This window comes from Haliaeetus leucocephalus, unplaced genomic scaffold (assembly GCF_000737465.1).
Source record: "Haliaeetus leucocephalus isolate CR32 unplaced genomic scaffold, Haliaeetus_leucocephalus-4.0 Scaffold140, whole genome shotgun sequence".
Lineage (NCBI taxonomy): Eukaryota > Metazoa > Chordata > Aves > Accipitriformes > Accipitridae > Haliaeetus > Haliaeetus leucocephalus.
In genome coordinates this window covers 12,799,568-12,817,385 of record NW_010972576.1, presented here as the reverse complement: position 1 = coordinate 12,817,385, position 17,818 = coordinate 12,799,568, and the positions used below count along the sequence as shown (strand labels likewise).

Genomic DNA, 17,818 nt, shown 5'->3' with positions numbered 1-17,818 from the left:
AGAAGGTTTTTTTTCCCTATGTGACTATTTAAGACTGGTATTTAGGCTTGGATTCTTTTGCAGACTTATTTTTCCCAATAAGAAAAAATTATAATCGTCCCTTCTGAAACAGATGCAAATAGTATTTTGGGCTTCTCATCACTTGAGCCAAACTAGAACACTGAATTTTAGTTTTTTACTCTGGGGCAGAAGTATTAATAAAAATAATAAAAAAAAAAAGGTAAAGCATTTCATTAAAGGTCACAATTTCTCCCTCTCTTTTCCATCTGCAACAAAATATACCTTTTTATTTCTAAGCACAACATTGGCTAAAAGGTAGTAAAATACTGTGTTACTTCATCCGCACAGTCATGTTCTATTAATTTTACCTGTGGAATTCCAACCTGTGTTAAATCACGATAGTACTTAGTATTTTTAAATGGTAAATACTTAAGTCAACTTGACAAAAATAAAAACTCAATCTTTTGTTTCAAGCCTCTCTTGTAAATCCAATGCGTAACGTATTATCTGGCAGCTCTCCGAGATGGGCAGAGTGAGGAAAACCTGAAACCTGAACTCAGCAGCCCATACCACAGTATTAGCTGACATACCTGGTCACGAGTATCTTGATGCAGCAAAGTTCATATGCACATGCTTGCTTTGCAGAATTAGGGCCATACCACCCTAATTCTTCTAACTGCTGTTAGAAGAAGTGGTCATACATAATCTCTACAGCAGCACCTAGTCTGCACTTGCACATGTTTGTATCTGGGGTTATTTTCCTCCCAAGATCGTACCTTGTGATAAATCGTACAGATTTTCCTGTCTTAGGATGCCAGGCAGATTTCGAGGGGGAGGAGGGGATGGCCTCTTACAGAAAAAGCAGTCTCTTCTGTTCTCTTTGAGATCATCAGGTATGCTGGCATACAAATTGTCAGGACTGTTGTGAAAGCTGTATGAATCTTCCTCTTCTTGATCTTCATGTTCTGTCTCCTCTCTGCTGTCTTCTACATCATCTTTCCTTTCCTCATCTGCCTCAGCTTCTTGTTGGCATCTTGATCCAATTCCATATTGATCTCCTGGGTTCTGCTTGGCTTTTAATGCTGAAGAATGCATTATTTTATTTAAAATTTGCCATCTGGAAACATTTCCTGTTTCAAGGATTCCCACAGAAGCAACACAATGGCTAATAAAACTTTTATGAACTGATACAGCAGGAAAGCTGTCAAATACATACTGTCAGTGAACAGCTTTTTAAATATTTACCAAAACAACAGTGGAAGTTTTTATTGTATCTTGCTACTCTGATACACACCATCTTCGTGCATGCAATGTTAAACTTCTCTAGAGTTGCTGTCAGAATGAAATCACACACACTTACCTTGCCTCCATAATTTGTATTACTTGAACTTCAATGCAGCACAGTGCAACCCTTAGTAAAATAAAGCCGTAGCTCACACAGCTGTGTAACTTGTTTTTATACAATGGGGTTTGGGTGCTTATTTAAATCTGTCTAAAATGAAATAAACATTGCCCCGGGAGGCATGGCTGTACTCCTGTGGAAATGGAGCTCTTCTGTCTTTGGTGGCCCATGGACCACAGAACAAGAATATAGTGGAGGGATGTGAAAGTGTACATTTTAATCACTGTGTACAGCATCAAGATTTGGGTCATCAACCTCAGTAATGTAACAGTAAACTATACAAGTCTGTCAACAGACTTACAGTTAATGCGTAGCAGGTAATAGTGAGCCCTTGAGGTACGTTTCCATTCTGAGTTATCCTTTGGTGATGCCTTTCACCACTGATTCGAATGGGACATTAGGGCATTTAGCTGGCTAACATGGCCAGCTGTTACAATCTGTGTTCTTCCATGTGTCCACCCTAAAGGTGTTCCCATATACAGTGTGACACAGACAGTGAAAACGTATCAGGGCTAACCAGGTTTCTAGCTCACATTTTCACAGTGTCTATCATCTACCTAGAAGTCCTAAAACAATCGGTTTAAACTTAGCAAATAAGAAACATCCTTTTCATACAGAATATGAGACAGTTGAAACAGTAAAATTGTCAACAAACAGATAAGATAGAAACAGGATAAAGTTTAGCTTTATAGATCCATGATACTGTAAAACATATGCAAAATATATGCCATCAGTAAACGCAAACAAGCAACTTAATTTGCAGTTTTCAAGGGGAATGCATATGACCACACAGATTATCAACAAGCTTGTCATCAATCTATGCTTAGATGTACAAACATCAAGCTGCAAAATGTGTACTATCTATGCCTCCACACAGGAGTTGGCTGCACCTGTAGGTGGTGCTTCCCCTTACATGAAGGCTGTTCTCTGAGAACTTGGAGAATTCATCTGATTTTTAGATTCAGAGCAGAGATCAAAAATTTCCAGAATTTACCAGGAGGGGTGGTTGCACTGAGGTCTGTCTTACTGAGCGATGACTTTGTTATCATGACTGAATCCCTCACCTGCCTTTCCCTTTCTCCTCGGACACCTGCCCTCCCTGGAAGTTGCAGTAACATGTGGAAATTGAAAGTATTAAAATAATTTGCCCCCACTGTTTGTCCACAATCCCACTCACTTAATACAGTACATGCTTTGTTATCGATAAAGCTGTCTAACAACATGACTTACTCTCGGCTGGTTGAGTTTCTGAGTCTAACATAAGCATGTAAGTGTCATCGTCTTCTGCTTCCTCCTTGCTATTGGTGAAATTATCTGCTGTGTTAATCTAGAAAGAAAAATAAAGGAGAACATTTGTTTTGGTGACATCATCTCCTACCTTCACACTCTGCTATTGATATAATATTCAACATTCTACTAAAGGGAAAGTGGAGACAGAAACATCATACATTTACAACTATGTAGTGGTATATGTACTATAGGCAAAAGGAACGTGTATAATTTGAGTACATATAAAGGACATAAGGTTCTGTCATGAAGCGACATCCAAGTTTGCACAGCAAGGATTGAAGCTAATTGATCCTTCCTTAGCACTGTGCTGGGCTGTCCAGACAGTTCCCAACTCTGCTCCCAACTGTGAAATGCTCATAGGTAATGAGAAAGATCAGTAACAGAAAAACAAAGTCTATAGGACATCACTGAATAGCTCAAGGGTGCACAGAGTGCAAGAAATCTCTGGAGAGCTCATTACAAACAGTTCCTGTATCCTAGTGGTTGGTACCAACAGCCGCATGTGCACTGAAAAACCAGAAATGGGACTGCAAAGCATGTTAGCAGTTCTACCTCAGTGCCCAAATGTGGCAAAGCATTGTTTCTTGTTCCTCTAGAAAGCTGTTACATTCACACAGCGCTATTCCAAATCAGCCTCAGGAGGGTCAGAACAATCGGTTCTCTAAAACGCTATCAATGTATTTCTTCAAGCAGAAGAGGTACAAACCCAAAGCCACTAACAGCAAACTTGTAACACGACTACAGACAGTTCTGTTGTCTTAAAATACACAACACACTTGTCAATTGCTGATTTTCAGAAACAACTAGAATTTCAAAAGGTGACAGTTTTTTTTCAAGGAACCCAGCAGGACCTTGATTCTCATATGAGTGTAATATGAAACTATCCTGCACAGGCACAAAGACGCCCTCAATAATTATTCAGGAATTTTGAATCACAAAACATTAACTCTGGGGGTTTGAATACACCAACCCCAAAGCAGGTAGGGAAACAGCAGAGTCCATATATCATCCAATTTGCAAGGTTAATTACAAGCAGATTAAAGGACAGATTACAAGCAGATTAAAATACACCCTTCTGCATGACGCAGAAATCGATTCCCATGAGCTTGTGCCAGACTCAAGAAGTTTGTTCCTAGTACCCTGCCACCTTCTGGCACCCACAGCCACAGTCTCGGCGACAGAGTTGTCACTATGTGAAAGGAGAAATACTGCGTTTTTCTGGGGAATTGAGAATGCCTTCTTCCCTGCTGCTCTTGTACACAGCCATCTCATGAATAGCAGTCTTAAGACAGTGCAGCCATCAGACCGTGCACATCAGGTGCCTCCCTGGCCTGCTTTCCTTTGCTGCTCTAAGAATATGCCTGGGTCTCCACAAAGCTATACTTGCCTCCAACAATAAAGTATTAATCTCTGTCTTCTATGCCCATATAATGTGCACATCAGTGAGAGAATCCTCTGTTTTGCTTGAACTTCCTCATCATTTATCTGGTTCCTCTATACTTCACAGAAACAGGATACCTCTTAAAAGCCCTGAAGTTTGAGCTTTTTAGAATATTTATTTTCAAAAGATTTAGGCCCACATGTGCTAAATGTAACTGTACAGTCGGGGGAAAAGAAAGGTCTTCTGATAAGTTCTGTATTTCTCCTGTGAACAGAGGATGTGTGCAGAAGAAATCAAGCAAGCAGAGCTCTACATGTATTAAGTGCTCCTGCTATTACAGTGGAGTAACACACCAGAGAAATTCTTTCAAGGTGTTAACTTTTATCTTTGCAAACATGAAGTATGCATGGATATATAGTTGACAGAATGAGGTCAAAAGGGTAAGTGGAGGAAACAAATGGCACTTTCTGATTTTCTTCTTTGGCATAGATATTTCTCAGCTGAAGGAAACATGGTGACTCACAGGAAAACAATAGAATAGATATGATTAATATGCATCTTCGAAACATCAATGTTTCAGGAGATTGAAGGTCAGCCTGCCCTACTAGCTTATAGTGGCTCCACTGATAATGCTGAGTCTTAAGGAATTCAGGACGCAGTTCAGAAGTTTAGCCCCTGACTATACTTCCTAAAAGTCTCCTGGACCTGGGAGACACAGAAAAGCTGAATAGATGGAAACAGTCTTTAACTAAATATGTTTACACTAGAAAAAGATTCTATATAATGCATAAATTATTGATAAAAGCCTCTTGTGACACTGGGCATGATGACACTGTGCAGCTGAAAATGGTGCAGCGTCTTCAAAAGCAGTGGCGACTGCCCTTACTTAAGAATGCAAAGCAACGTAGCTAAATCAGAATAATGCCATGTTTCAGCTTGCAAACCTTGCTGTGATGCCCTGAATGAATGCCCATTACTTTTAGGTTTGAAGTGTCTTTTATATGGGCCGGGTCACGTAATTTGAATGTAACAGCATAGCCAGCATGATGCTTCTACAGTAGAATTTATTACGGTGTGGTGTACAATATGCACACAGACCTGAATTTTAAAGTCTTTTGAGTCTGTCTGGCTGAAAACGGCTCTTTCATTGACACTGAAGTTTCTTATGGATGTCAGGCCACCTTCCAAAGGAAGAACTAGCTTTACTGGAAACTGGTATTACAAAAAAAGAGATAAAAAGTTGTTGTTGTTGTCAGCACAGAACTGCTCACAACAGACTACTGAAAAGGGCTCTGAAGGTTTGAAACTCTAGTTTGTGAGTTAGCAATAAAATTTCCTTACCTCAAGATACAACAGGAATGTTGGAATGAATTGAAAGTCCTCTGAGAGACTGATGATGATGACTACGATCAAATGCCACCTCTCAACATGAAAAGGTAGATACTTAATTTTCTTTCAGTTACGTATTTTAACTGTCTTGATTAAGCTTCATGTCAAACTAAAGACTTTCAAAAAGGCCAAGTTTTTGAATAGCTTCAAAGCTGTTCTTATACAAAGCCTGAATTGATTTGCCTCACTTATTTACTGAGGAATGCCATTAGCAACATTATTATAACCATCTTGTCAGCATTTTTTGCAATGCTCTTCTGAAAAGCCATCCTTTTTAAGGCATGTTTTCTAAAGATTTCCTCCTTATACAAAGGATTTTCTCACCCCTCAAAAATATGTATCTCCAGTGAATGTGTACTGAGAGGGACTCCTCCCCCTTGCCAAGGCCCACACCATCAAAATTTGGTGCGTTGTACCTTCTTGTACAGTGCGGAGTGAAACATTTTAGAATTCAGAGGAATCTAACCCAACAGTGATACTGTATCAAGTTATGGCAAGAGTGAGAAGCACTTGGACATCAGCACTCCGTTTATAAACAGCAACTCACAGGGAAATATATCAATCACATCACATTAGCCTTTATGTATAAGACATAAATGGATATATAAAAAAATACATGCATACCTTATATTCCTAGAAACAAAGTAACACAGAACTCCTTATGGTACATTGCTCAACAGCTTTCAAAATCAGATCTTCATGCTTAAATTGGGCCTGGGACAATGTTTAGGACAATAATTCATTAATTCCTGTGATTCTTACATGTTTGATTCCATTGTTTTCCAATTAGTTGTCCCTTCCTTCCAGAAAATTGGCCCTTAATAAGTTGAAATTCAACTGTGTGTGTATATATATTTTTTACACAGAATAATTAACATCCCTTGTGAGTCTAAATTCAGACTCACATATCTATTTCATCTTATTGTACTGGTATTTCTTTAAAAAAAAATTAAATGTATGTAACAGAGGCTTTCATGTCTGTGTTGTAATTTGGGAATTCATGATTTCTCCTATGTCCTCAGTTTTTCTGGATTGCAGCAATTAGAAAAACTGCTGGAGAAAATCCTTACCATTGCTTGTAAAATTCTCATTCATCCTTTTGACAAGACATTCTCTTTAGTTAGGGCTGAATTAAAAAAGAATTATTATTCCATGGAAGTTACCCTGACACGATACAGGGTAGCTCATAGAAGTGCACTGGAAGATTTAAACTGTTGTATGGACTAACACAGAGTTGCTTGTTTAGGCTTAAATATCAAGTACAGCATTAAAATGCTGACATGGACTCAACAGTTTTGTCTTGTCTTGGTCTCGACAAATCTGTCATCCCTTCTGTCAATTATCCTCCTGTTTCTTGCAGACTTTGTCTTCTCAAGTCACAGCTCTGTGCTGTCCAGTGTTCAGTGTCATTGTACCTGATAGCTCACATGCCACCTTGGCAAACTCGTTAAACCTGAACAAGGCACATTAGTGCAGAACCACTTACAATGCTAAATGAAACACATTTTCTGTGGTGCTCTGCAGTGCATCTTTCCATTAAACACTGAAACTCGGACTATTTTTGTCCCTACATGTAAGTCAGACTCTGCCAGGCCTACCAGGATATACTTCACAGCATTCTCCCCAGATATCCTGTGCTTCAGGATGACATGATGTTTTTGCATCCTGTGTAAAAGACACCTGAAGAACATCATGTGTTCCTTCCTCAAGACAACATTTTCTTTCCCGAAAGTCAGTGCATTACTGGCTGAGCTAGATGATCCCCTTCTCCTTTTCAGCACAAATTATCTTTCTTGTATCCAGTATATCGAGCAGGAGAGCACAAAAAAGGCAGCTCCCTGCAGCCAGTCTTGCAACGCCCATAATTTATAGGATTACCACAGGCCACATCTAAATTTTAATTCTAATCTTAATTCCAATTCAATTTTCACACCTCAGTCAGTCCCTCTGCCTACCAGTTTTCTTCATTAAGCCTTTTTCTGGGAGAAGCAAGACTTCAAACACTAGATTAAACTGAAGATGCTGCCTTTAATCTGTTTCGGACAAAGACTATCTGATCTTCTTCTGGACTCTAGGGCATTTCCAGCTGCCTGTTGGATAGCATTCAGGCTTGCTCTCAGACATCCAGTTACACTAAGGCCCATTCTTTCAGAGCTAAGACAGATCTGGTTGCTTGATTTGTTTATAACATGTCACCACAACTCTCCTTCCTATCCCACTCCCAACACTCAAAGTCTGCAGCTCTGCCAAGATGAGCGTTGCTCATTCATCTGTCTCCCACTACTCCGTAGCTCAGCATTTCAGATCAGAGCACAACCTTGCTATGCCTGTCCTACAGGCACAGCTTCAGGCATCTTCTGACTATTAAGCAACAAGATAACATTGCTGGTCATCTGGAGTTGAACCTGTGTCGAACACCAGAAGAGAAACCCTTTCAACCGTGTGGCTTCCTTGAGACACACCAGTCTGAAAGACTCCACAGATGCCCTCTCCCTCTGCTGATCTGGAGCCCTGATTCTCCTGGGACTCTGAGAAACAAGTGGCCAAATGCTGGTTAAAGCTATCACAGTCTATATGGGCTTGCTAGAAAGGCTGTGAGGGCATGTAGAGCCCAGATGCAAGTGCAGTGGAGCTTTTAAAATTATCCAGTACCAGCTATGCAGGTACATGGATGCCTATGTCTTTGGGGTCAGTGTATCCTAAAGAAACAATCACTATTTTCTCTAAATATCACTATAAAAGAAAACCAAGCAGACATGGACTCATTTGCACTTTCAGTGTCTTTTCTTTCTTTTTTCTCTTTGGTGCAGACCTCAATACTGCATACAGTCCTTTCTTAAAAGCAAAATCAACAGCTTTGAAAACCTGGAAGTAGATGGGAACTGGGAACATTTCAAAACTTCATGTAACTGGATAAGAGTATGCCCACCCATAAATTACTACACTGGAATGTGGAGTTGGAAGGAATTTGAAAAATCTTTCTATTATCTAAATTGCTAATAGGGTACTGAATAGTACAGGAACCAGGACAACTCTAATCAATAAGCCTTTCCATTTTGACAATGAATTGCTGAAAACTAGCCTTATAAAAACATTTCTTATTACTTCTGATTTCTCTTGTTAGCTGCATTTCATTTTGTGCCTTGGTCTTTCTCATAATGTCCTTAAGTGCCTGTGCTACACTTCTGTCTTTGATCTTAGTAACCTGATACAGTTTATACATGCTATGGACGTCATTCTCCTATTTGGGGTTGTTCTCTTACTCCACTTTCAATCTTTCCTCCACAGTGAGGTAAGCTTGCACTTAGATATGCTTTTTTTTGAAATCTACCACTATTATGTTGTTATTTCTTATTCCCATCATAGGAACTGTATATGCTAATGAATCTTAGATCACTCTCACCAACATTACCCTGTCTGGACATCCTCAGTGACTTTCTCTTTGTTTACAAAGAAGAGAGTCCTCTAGCTATTTCCTTCACCTTAAATGTCAAAACCTTGCCAATGCATTTAAAAAGTTGCCGGATAATGTCTCCTGCTGTATTGCTTTCCAGGCAGATGCTGCTAATCCGGACCTCAGAGCAAGCCTACACATTGCTGGTACACAAACACAGCACTTTTTCCTGTTTCCCCTTGAATGTGTCCTGAACAAGCTATACTGTTCCATATAAACCATGTAAATTATTCGTTCAGCTGTTACATAAATTAATTGCAAGTTTGGTCACATAAAAGAACTGTACTCTTATCTTTATTTCTATATTTTTTTACACAAGCACCTAAGTTTTTTGAGCACTGGCTTACTTTTCCTTATTATTTCTCTAGGCTAAAAATCCCCTCCAAATGAAATTGTAAAGAAACTTCTGCCTTCTCAGTTTGCAGACAACAATAGAAATCACTGCTGATCAGCATTTAAGATACTAGAAAAGGGAGATAGCATAAGCAACCTAAGCCTCAATTTATTTTTGAGAACAACCAGCCTGATATGATCATGAGAAGTTCTCCGCTCCAGCAGAGAGGGATGTTTTTTCATCTATTCAATTCAAAGCAATGGTATGAACACCAAAAGAAGATATGCTGGCTTCCTTCTAAAAAGGTCAACTTGTTGAAAAAAAAAAACAAACAAACCCCCCCCCCCCCAAACCCCCCCCCCCAGTTTCTAGACCTTCTCTAACGCAAAGTGGAAACACTCTTCCTGATAATTTAAAAAGAAAACTATGAACCTGTTTTTCCTAAGGGACATAACTTTTCAGTTATTTCATGGCCTTTTCCATGTGACTTCCTGATGTAATGGAAAACTTATTGATCTCTTCACAAGCTACACAACTGAAAACCAGGATTGCCTCTGATTATTAAAAAAAAAAAAAAAATCAGAAAAAACTCAGCACGTCTTCCTACAAAATCTACTTTCATGTATGCTGTAAAATGTAGAAACAGATTAAATATCATTAAAAATACTGCCACACTTCACATGCTATGCCCTATGTTGCATTTTTGATCTCAGGAGCAGAAAAATATTTTTTCAAATGATTCCATCAGTTTGTGTTTCATTACTGAATCATTTGTCCATTTTGACCCCAACAAGCTCATTTGGAAACTCAGCTCTCTTCCTTACCTAGCATTAAAGCATCAACATAATATATTTCTTACCCCCACACTGCTTCCAAGTACCTTCCACATAGCCAACCTTGTCTGCATTTTAATGTTAGCTGGTTTTGGATGGGTGACACATCCACATTTCATTTAGAAAGGACTTAAATTCTGCAAAAGCAGGACCAGATTCCAACTCTCGATGTCCTACCAGAATAACGTTTTTAAGGCTAACTTTATGAAGTACTTGAGGGTAGTTTCTGATGGGCAAGCATTCCCACTTTGGTGACAATGAAGACAACCTTGCCTTCCAGTAAGAACTGATGTTGGGATGAGTGTGGAGAGCCCTTCACAAAAGAAAGGGCTGTCCTTCTGGCCTACATGTAGGAGCTGGCCTGCTCTACATCATCTCCTCCCAGAAGGCAGTAGCAACCATAAAACACCACTTTCCTCTGTTACTAGATATCAAGTGGCATACTGGCAGGTTATTTATTTCCATGGGAGGTGAACTGTGCTGGCAAACTCAAAAGCTCTGCCCTGTAGCCCAAGCAGGGTGCTGGGTGCCTCCCAAGGGAAGGAGTCCTCTCCTCTGCTCTGAAGGCTTTATTAACCAGAGGGCTTCAGTGCATTTCTGGCTGACGTGGATACAGACCTCACCAGGCAGGGATTACAGGTGGGAAACTTCCATCGCTTAACAGACCATAAGCACAGCTATAGCATCCTCTCACTGGGAATGAACTTAAGCACAGAGAATAATGGGATGGAAATAGGGTAAGTCATCTTAGAACCTCAAGACAGAAGAAACTGTTCTCCTTAGCTGGATGTTTCCTCCATTTCCCTGCCACAGGCATACTAGACTTGCTCTCTAAAGTATCTGCTCTTGCTTTCAGAGAAACTGGATTGAAACACGGTAGCTGGACTTTTTGTCCAGCCCCAGGTAATTTGCTCGTACCACTCCTCAGACCTGCCAGCACTGTCTGCTTAGACCCTAGATGCAGCTACTGAAGCAGAAAAGACCTCAAATACACTGCCATTTGGCATCCATCCTCACAGTTATCGCTCATTTTGTCTCACCCTTGCTACAGTCTAGCCTATGCTATACCCTTTGTCACTGGGCCTGCCAGAGCTTTCCAGAATGCAAAGGTAAGAACTAGATATACTCTAGGAAATATTTTCCATTTGCACTCTCAGTACTTCATGAAATGCAAGCAGACAATTTGGTAAATGCTTTCTTTCATTCTGTTCCACCTGTATCCCTCAGCTACAGCCTAGTGACCAGCCATTCTAGTTATAAAAATTTTTCTAACTCTCAAGTCTGCATTAATGTTACTAATATTCACATATTCTACAATGTAAAATATTCAAAGTATTGGAAGTGATTAAGTATTTATTACTCATTTTTCCCAGGACCCTGTATGAGCACCTGGAGAAATGACTGAAGAAGCCAGCTTCATAAAATTGATTGCATGCATGAGGACAGATCCAACACTGCTGTTCATTAGCTTTATTAATGTTAAGCACTTTTACTACCCTATTACCTTGCTTGATAATTCATGCTTGCAAAAAAACAGATGAGAAAACACAGATTTCTCTAAAGCATGAGCGCAGTGAAACATTCAATACAGTGTTATAATCAAAGACAAAAACTGCTTGGGAATCTAACCTGGTTTTAAAGCCAGGCAGGTGGGAAGAAAGGGGTGGAGAGAAGTTTTGCAGCACATGTTCTGCCATGAAATGCTGAAACAGAGAATAGTTCAAACCAGTGTGGGCTGAGTAGCCCAGGGGCTGGAACCAGACCGTGAAACACTTGAACTTGGCCTCCTGACCTGAGCAAGACTTGTCTTAGAGAAAGCTAAGAACAGCATACATTATCTTCCCAGCCAAACCCGCTGCCTTCTCCTGCTTGACTCCCATCTGTCAGAGCAAGCTGTGTGATGTGTAATGCACTCTGCCTTCTCAAAGAGCATGGCTGAGCCATCCCCAGTGTACTCCATGCTGCTGTATGAGGCGGGCCCTCAGCTTCCTTCTTCCCCACTTCACCACGGACGAGGGAGCACGCGTGCCCCAGTGCCTCAGCTCTACACCACATCTTTGATGCATGCACATCTCAGGCTATGCAGCATTGCTGAGCCGGAGAGATCAGCACATCCAATACCCAGAAATGAGTTAGAAGACCCTTCTCTGCTCTACTCATTTACAGGAAAAGTGCAAGGGCATAAAAAGTTCCTGGGATTTTTCTCACTGATGCTGTTCAGTGCTATGTTTTCCATGATTTCCTTTCAGTTTTCTATCCCTTATTGAAGCCTTGTGATATCAATAGAAGATGACAGCATTCACAGTGGCGTTAACATCCATTAGCCAGCTGAGCGAGAAGCAACTGACCCAAACCTGTGTGCCACACAAGCCAGATGGCAAAAAGAATGGGTATTTAAGATCAGTAACTGTATTTTTGAATAAAGCTGCTCATTCTATGAACAAAAGGCAATGATTGCTCCATTACTCAAAATGACTTCTCAGAGTAGCAAGCAATCATAATTTACTGCAAACCCCTCATGCAGCTGCTTACACCATGTGGCTTTTTATCAGGTGTCTGGACATAATAAATGCAGCAGTGTTGTCACTTCTTAAATACATGACCCCTACCCCCGTTATGCCTTTAACATACATCCATTATGCCTTTAACACCTAACACTTGGAAGCATTCAAGGTCAGGTTGGATGGGGCTTTGAGCAGCCTGGTCTAGTGGAAGATGTCCGTGCCCATGGCAGGGGGGTTGGAACTAGATGATCTTTAAAATTCCCTTCTGACCCAAACCATTCTCTGATTCTACCTCAGCAGTACACATGATTTTCTTTCAAAGGCACGTTCCCATTGTGTAGAACTGCCGCATCATCTTTCCCAGAGCACAGAGTTCTCTTTTTGGGTCACAGGTGTGTATAATTGCTTTAGTTATCTGTATGGATTTCAGTTTAACTGGCCAGTTTCTGCTTTGTTTCTATTAGTTCAAATCAGTAATTAATCAGTTATCTCATGATCTAATGGACAAGCATACTTATGTTCTGATTAAACTAATCCTAACAAATTAGAACACTACAAACACATACTAAATTAGGTAGAAAACCCAGCAAGGACACAGAATGTCAGTAAAAATAATATTGTGACATTCACAATAATTGGTAAAATTCCTTCTGCATGTAGTTTCCCAGAAGTCCCAATAGCTACCATATTTTCTGCAATACTAAAAGATAATGAAGTGTTAGAATTCTCATGTCAATGTGCTGAAAGTATATAAATGCACACAACTACCAAAGATAGGTGATTACATAGAATAAAAGAAATGAGACATGAAACATTCCACTGCCAAAATCTGATGATTTTGGGATCAGTCTGGAGTAAATGTATGACTGAAAGAGATGATTTGCAGTATATTAAGAAACTAAACAAATTAAAACATCAATGAATACCTAACTTTGGGCTCAGTATTTTAATAAGAGCAAAAAGAATTGCTTCATGTGAAATAATCTATTGTAATTTTAAGTAATTTCCTTGTGGGCTCTCTTACTAAACCATTTGCATGTCTGCCTTTAATTTCATTACAGGCAGATTTACTGCACTGCATACCAGCCAGCTAGCATCCCTGAGCTGATCCCTATTTGCATCATCATTCTGTGTAACTTCACACTTACTTTGTATGCCTGTCTATCAAACCATAGTAAACTTTCTGCAACTTTTTTTTAACTCCTGCTTTTAACTGAATTTCTGGGAAAAAAACCCAACCCTCCCTTTGTACAAATTCACCACCACTGAGAAACAAAGAATAAACAAAAAACAAACTGAGTAAAAGCTTGGTGTGTCAATAACCGTATATCTCTTTGTGTTTTAAATGTCCATTTATTATTATACAGCCTTCATGACTACAGGTTTGAGGGAAAAATATTACTGCAGGAGAAAGAAAAAGGGACTTCTAATCACAGAACTTAATTTACTGGTATATACAAAAATATTTTATTTTAAATCAAATCACTGCAGTCTCCATTTGAAGAACTTGTGCTCACTTTCTCTCTTCTAAGCATTTGTGCCATTCTCTAACTACTGAGTATGAAGGCATTTTTCTTCTGAGCATTCAAAAATAAAATTCCTCCTCAGACTCATTTTAGCTCATTTCTCCTTTAACAACAATTCTTGTTACTTCACTTTTCACACACCCACACGACTTTTTGAAAGACTTTCAAATCTTGTACTGATTCTGCTGAACAAAATATCCACTGCTGTTTGACAGGCTATGTAATCACTGCAAACTCCACAAAAGCACTCCCATCTCGCCAACAGGTTAATTTTTCAATCTAGCAGGATAAGAATTTTTTCTTGCTTTTCTTAATTTTTTTCTGGGCAAAATAATAACCATTCTCTGGAGAGCTTCTGTTTCACTTGATGATGATTACACTGTTTGAACTTTCAGTGTAGTTACTAAATTACTGCTCCCTTAGCAGACCAACCGGTAGCAGAGAGAGGAGGCAGAGGATTAATTAAGTAACATCTAGGGTTTGTGTATTCTGTGAGATGAAGAACCCTTTCCATAAGGATTCCCTGTTGGAATCTGAACAGGATTTATAAATATAGATGTACTGGGTGTGGCTGGAATGGAGTTAACTTTCTTCAGAGCAGCCCCTTTGGTGCTGTGTTGTGGATTTGTCCCTAAAACAGTGTTGATAACACACCCGTGCTTTGGTTACTACTGAAGACTGCTTGTATAGCCTCAAGGCCTTCTCTTTGTCCTTCTTTGTCCCCCTCCCAGTGAACAGGCTGAGGTGGGCAAGAAGTTGGGAGGGGGCACAGCCCAGTGAGTATTCCATGCCATATAACATCATGCTCAGCAATAAAAACAGGTGAAGGAAGAAGAGGGTGGGCTTTTTGGCTTCCAGGGTGGCTGTTTGGAGACTGGCTGGGCATTGGTCTGCCAGTGGGAGGTGGTGAACAATTTCCTTTGCTTCACTTGCTTTTTCCCCCCTCTTTCCTTCACATACTGAACTGTATTTATCTTGACACACGAGTTTTCTTTTTTTTTGCTCTTCCTATTCCCTCTCTCATCCCACCGGGGGCGGGGCAGAGGGGGCGACTGAGCACTTGTGTGGGTGCTTAGCTGCTGGCTATGGTCAACTCACCACATTAGATGCATATACCCCCGTAAAAAGGGACACGTGTGGCATAACATTAATTTCTAAAGCTTTTCAGGCTATGCCAACTTCAGCATCAGCCATTATGCAGTGAATGCTTCCTCCCATCAGTTCATGACAGTTCTCAAGAAGCTGCTGTCCAGCTCAAAACTGCTCCAGCATAGCTTCACCCAGACCCCTAGCACCTCCAAAACTCACCCTGTAATGGAACAAAAATGCTATACATGCTATAGAGGTTCCTCCACTTAAGAGAAAGAGAGCATTTGCAGTGCCTGACTGATGGGTAGGGAATAAGACAGAATTTTAGATCTCATACCTATTTATTTCTGCTTTTTTATCTCCTAGATGGCACATATTAAAACATTTTTTTCTATCCAAAATAAGAAAAATCTCATTAGCTCTGAAGAGCTCTTTGATTCTCTTAGACAGCAATAATATGAACAAGTAATAATTTTGGCTTTGTAAAGCATAGTTATGTTTTAGATGACCATAACATCATCTAGGGGTGTGAAATGTTTCAAATACTGCAGTGGCACAGCAGCTAAATAATGGGTAGATAGAAAGGCACCTGAAAGGGTAACCAGCTAGTGGAAGAGCAACACCTGTGGAAAACTAAAGATTAGCACAATTGAACAGCTTATGCTTGAAAAAGAAGAGTAAATAACTGGCGTTTAGCAAGGTTTTGGGCCTCTGAAATAATCAGTGACTCTACCTGGAGGAAAGGAAGAGGATGGAGAAGGCACTGAGTAAATGCATCAAACGTGCCTACAGCCGACAAGTCTTTCAACCCCTTTCCGCTGTAACGAGGACAAACATGGTCTGGCTGAGGAAAAGGACATGCAGTCCTTCCATATGGTGTGTTTCAAAGCCCTACGCTCCAGATTACTTAAAAGGATGTCATGGGCTGGAGTCAAAGATAGTTGCATATATGCTACTAGCAGAACATTTATGATTTATCAGTGGACTCTAGCTCTCCAACATCAATAAACTATTCCTCATTTTCTGCCCTGTACTCTATGTATACACTGCACAGTGCTACTTGAACATGTTAAGCAGATGCTGTATTTTGCACCAGAAGAACTAAATTTTAGATGCTGATAGTCACAGTATTGTTTGTCATTTGCACTCAAGTAACAGAAATTTCTAAGCTCTCTGGTGACCTCTGAGATTCAGCTCTTTCCCTCTGATCCTGCTGTATGCCCAGAAATTTTTCTTCTTTCACAGAAACCAGCACGATTTTTGCTCTGTCTAGCCAACATTTAATTTTTTTTTCTATTTAATTAAAGGGGAGTGGGATAAAGTGCCTAAATCTGTGAAATGCCATGGTAGTTCTAGAGTATGTTCCACATACACGTGCTATCAATAGAGTTTGCAGATACAGGTTTTTATATTCAGGTTCTTAAAATCATCTTTACACACCTAAACAATAGCTAAGATAAAGAACGAGAACAGCAGTTGAAATAGCAGTTATTATCTGTACTGCACTCAACTGTGTGTCAATTAAAAAGCTACTGTTCTCAGGCTGTGCATATACACACCAGCAAAAATTATCTAGTGAAACATTTCTTCTGTGGGGAAAACATTGGTACAGCATGTGGTAAAATTAGGCACTTTATGGGAAACAAAAGCAGGAAAAAAGTAAAACACAGTTTACCCTTTGAAACATGTATCATGTAAATTACACCCCTAGTCAATCAGATAAATAATTAGCCTCTGTAGAATTTAGTTTTCAAAGGCTGACCAAGGTCCTTCTCTTATTTTTGCTTAATTCTGAACGGATCCAAACTTGGCGCATGTGTTAGCTTTCAGATTCAACTGTTATAAAATTGTTGTTAGTACCCTGCCCATTCTGAATTATTGTTTTAGTTCTGGCACATATTCATGTATAAACTGAAGGATGGTGATACTTGAGTCAAAACAAAAGAAAGCAAACCAGAAGACAGGCTCTGCTAGAGACTTCATCTCCTTCTCTTTCTGGAAAATGGAGATGATAATTTTTTCATTCTGTAAGCAAGTTTCAGGACTTGGTAACAGGCTGCAAACTACTTTGAGACCTTTGGACATCAATTTAAGTGAAAGCTCTTCTCTGCCTCCCCAAATGACAATCTATGCATTTGATCAGTGATCTCTACACCACTGTCTTCAGACAAATAATTTCCCTTTAAGGTGCTTTGCTGCTTTCACATATTTTGGCAATGGTTTTATTTGATGGCTATATATTTACTACTTTCAAACTGTAATCCATTGTCTCAGAAATACATCCTGCATGTACAGAAAACAGCTAAAAGAGGCAAAAAAATCCAGTCTAATCGGAGTCCATTTTGCATACAGCACGCAAACAATATGAAGTTCATCTTCATGGCTTCTACAAGCCCTCTGACAATCCAGACCTCCAAAGAGAGGAGAGAATGTGGCAATAGAGAAAAAGAATACAAAGCTTTAAAAAGTCAAATCAAGTTACTTGCAACTCAGCAAAACAAAATTATTTTTGATGATCTGTTCTGTAACATAAAATAACTTTGTGTTTTACTTGAATATTTCTATGGAGAGGAACTCTTAATGTTTGAGCAAACAGTTATACAACATGGAATGTGA

General features: G+C 39.7%; 1 protein-coding gene across 1 annotated transcript in view; it reads right to left on the bottom strand.

The window, feature by feature from the left end:
• BANK1 (B-cell scaffold protein with ankyrin repeats 1) overlaps window positions 1-17,818 on the bottom strand; it is a 148,249-nt gene that overhangs the window by 22,617 nt on the left and 107,814 nt on the right. Inside the window, exons 9-10 of the mRNA XM_010561044.1 lie at window positions 2,633-2,729; window positions 777-1,082 (exon numbers count right to left, since the gene is read on the bottom strand). Coding sequence (XP_010559346.1) covers window positions 777-1,082; window positions 2,633-2,729 — 403 coding nt within the window. The remainder of the gene's footprint in view (window positions 1-776; window positions 1,083-2,632; window positions 2,730-17,818) is intronic.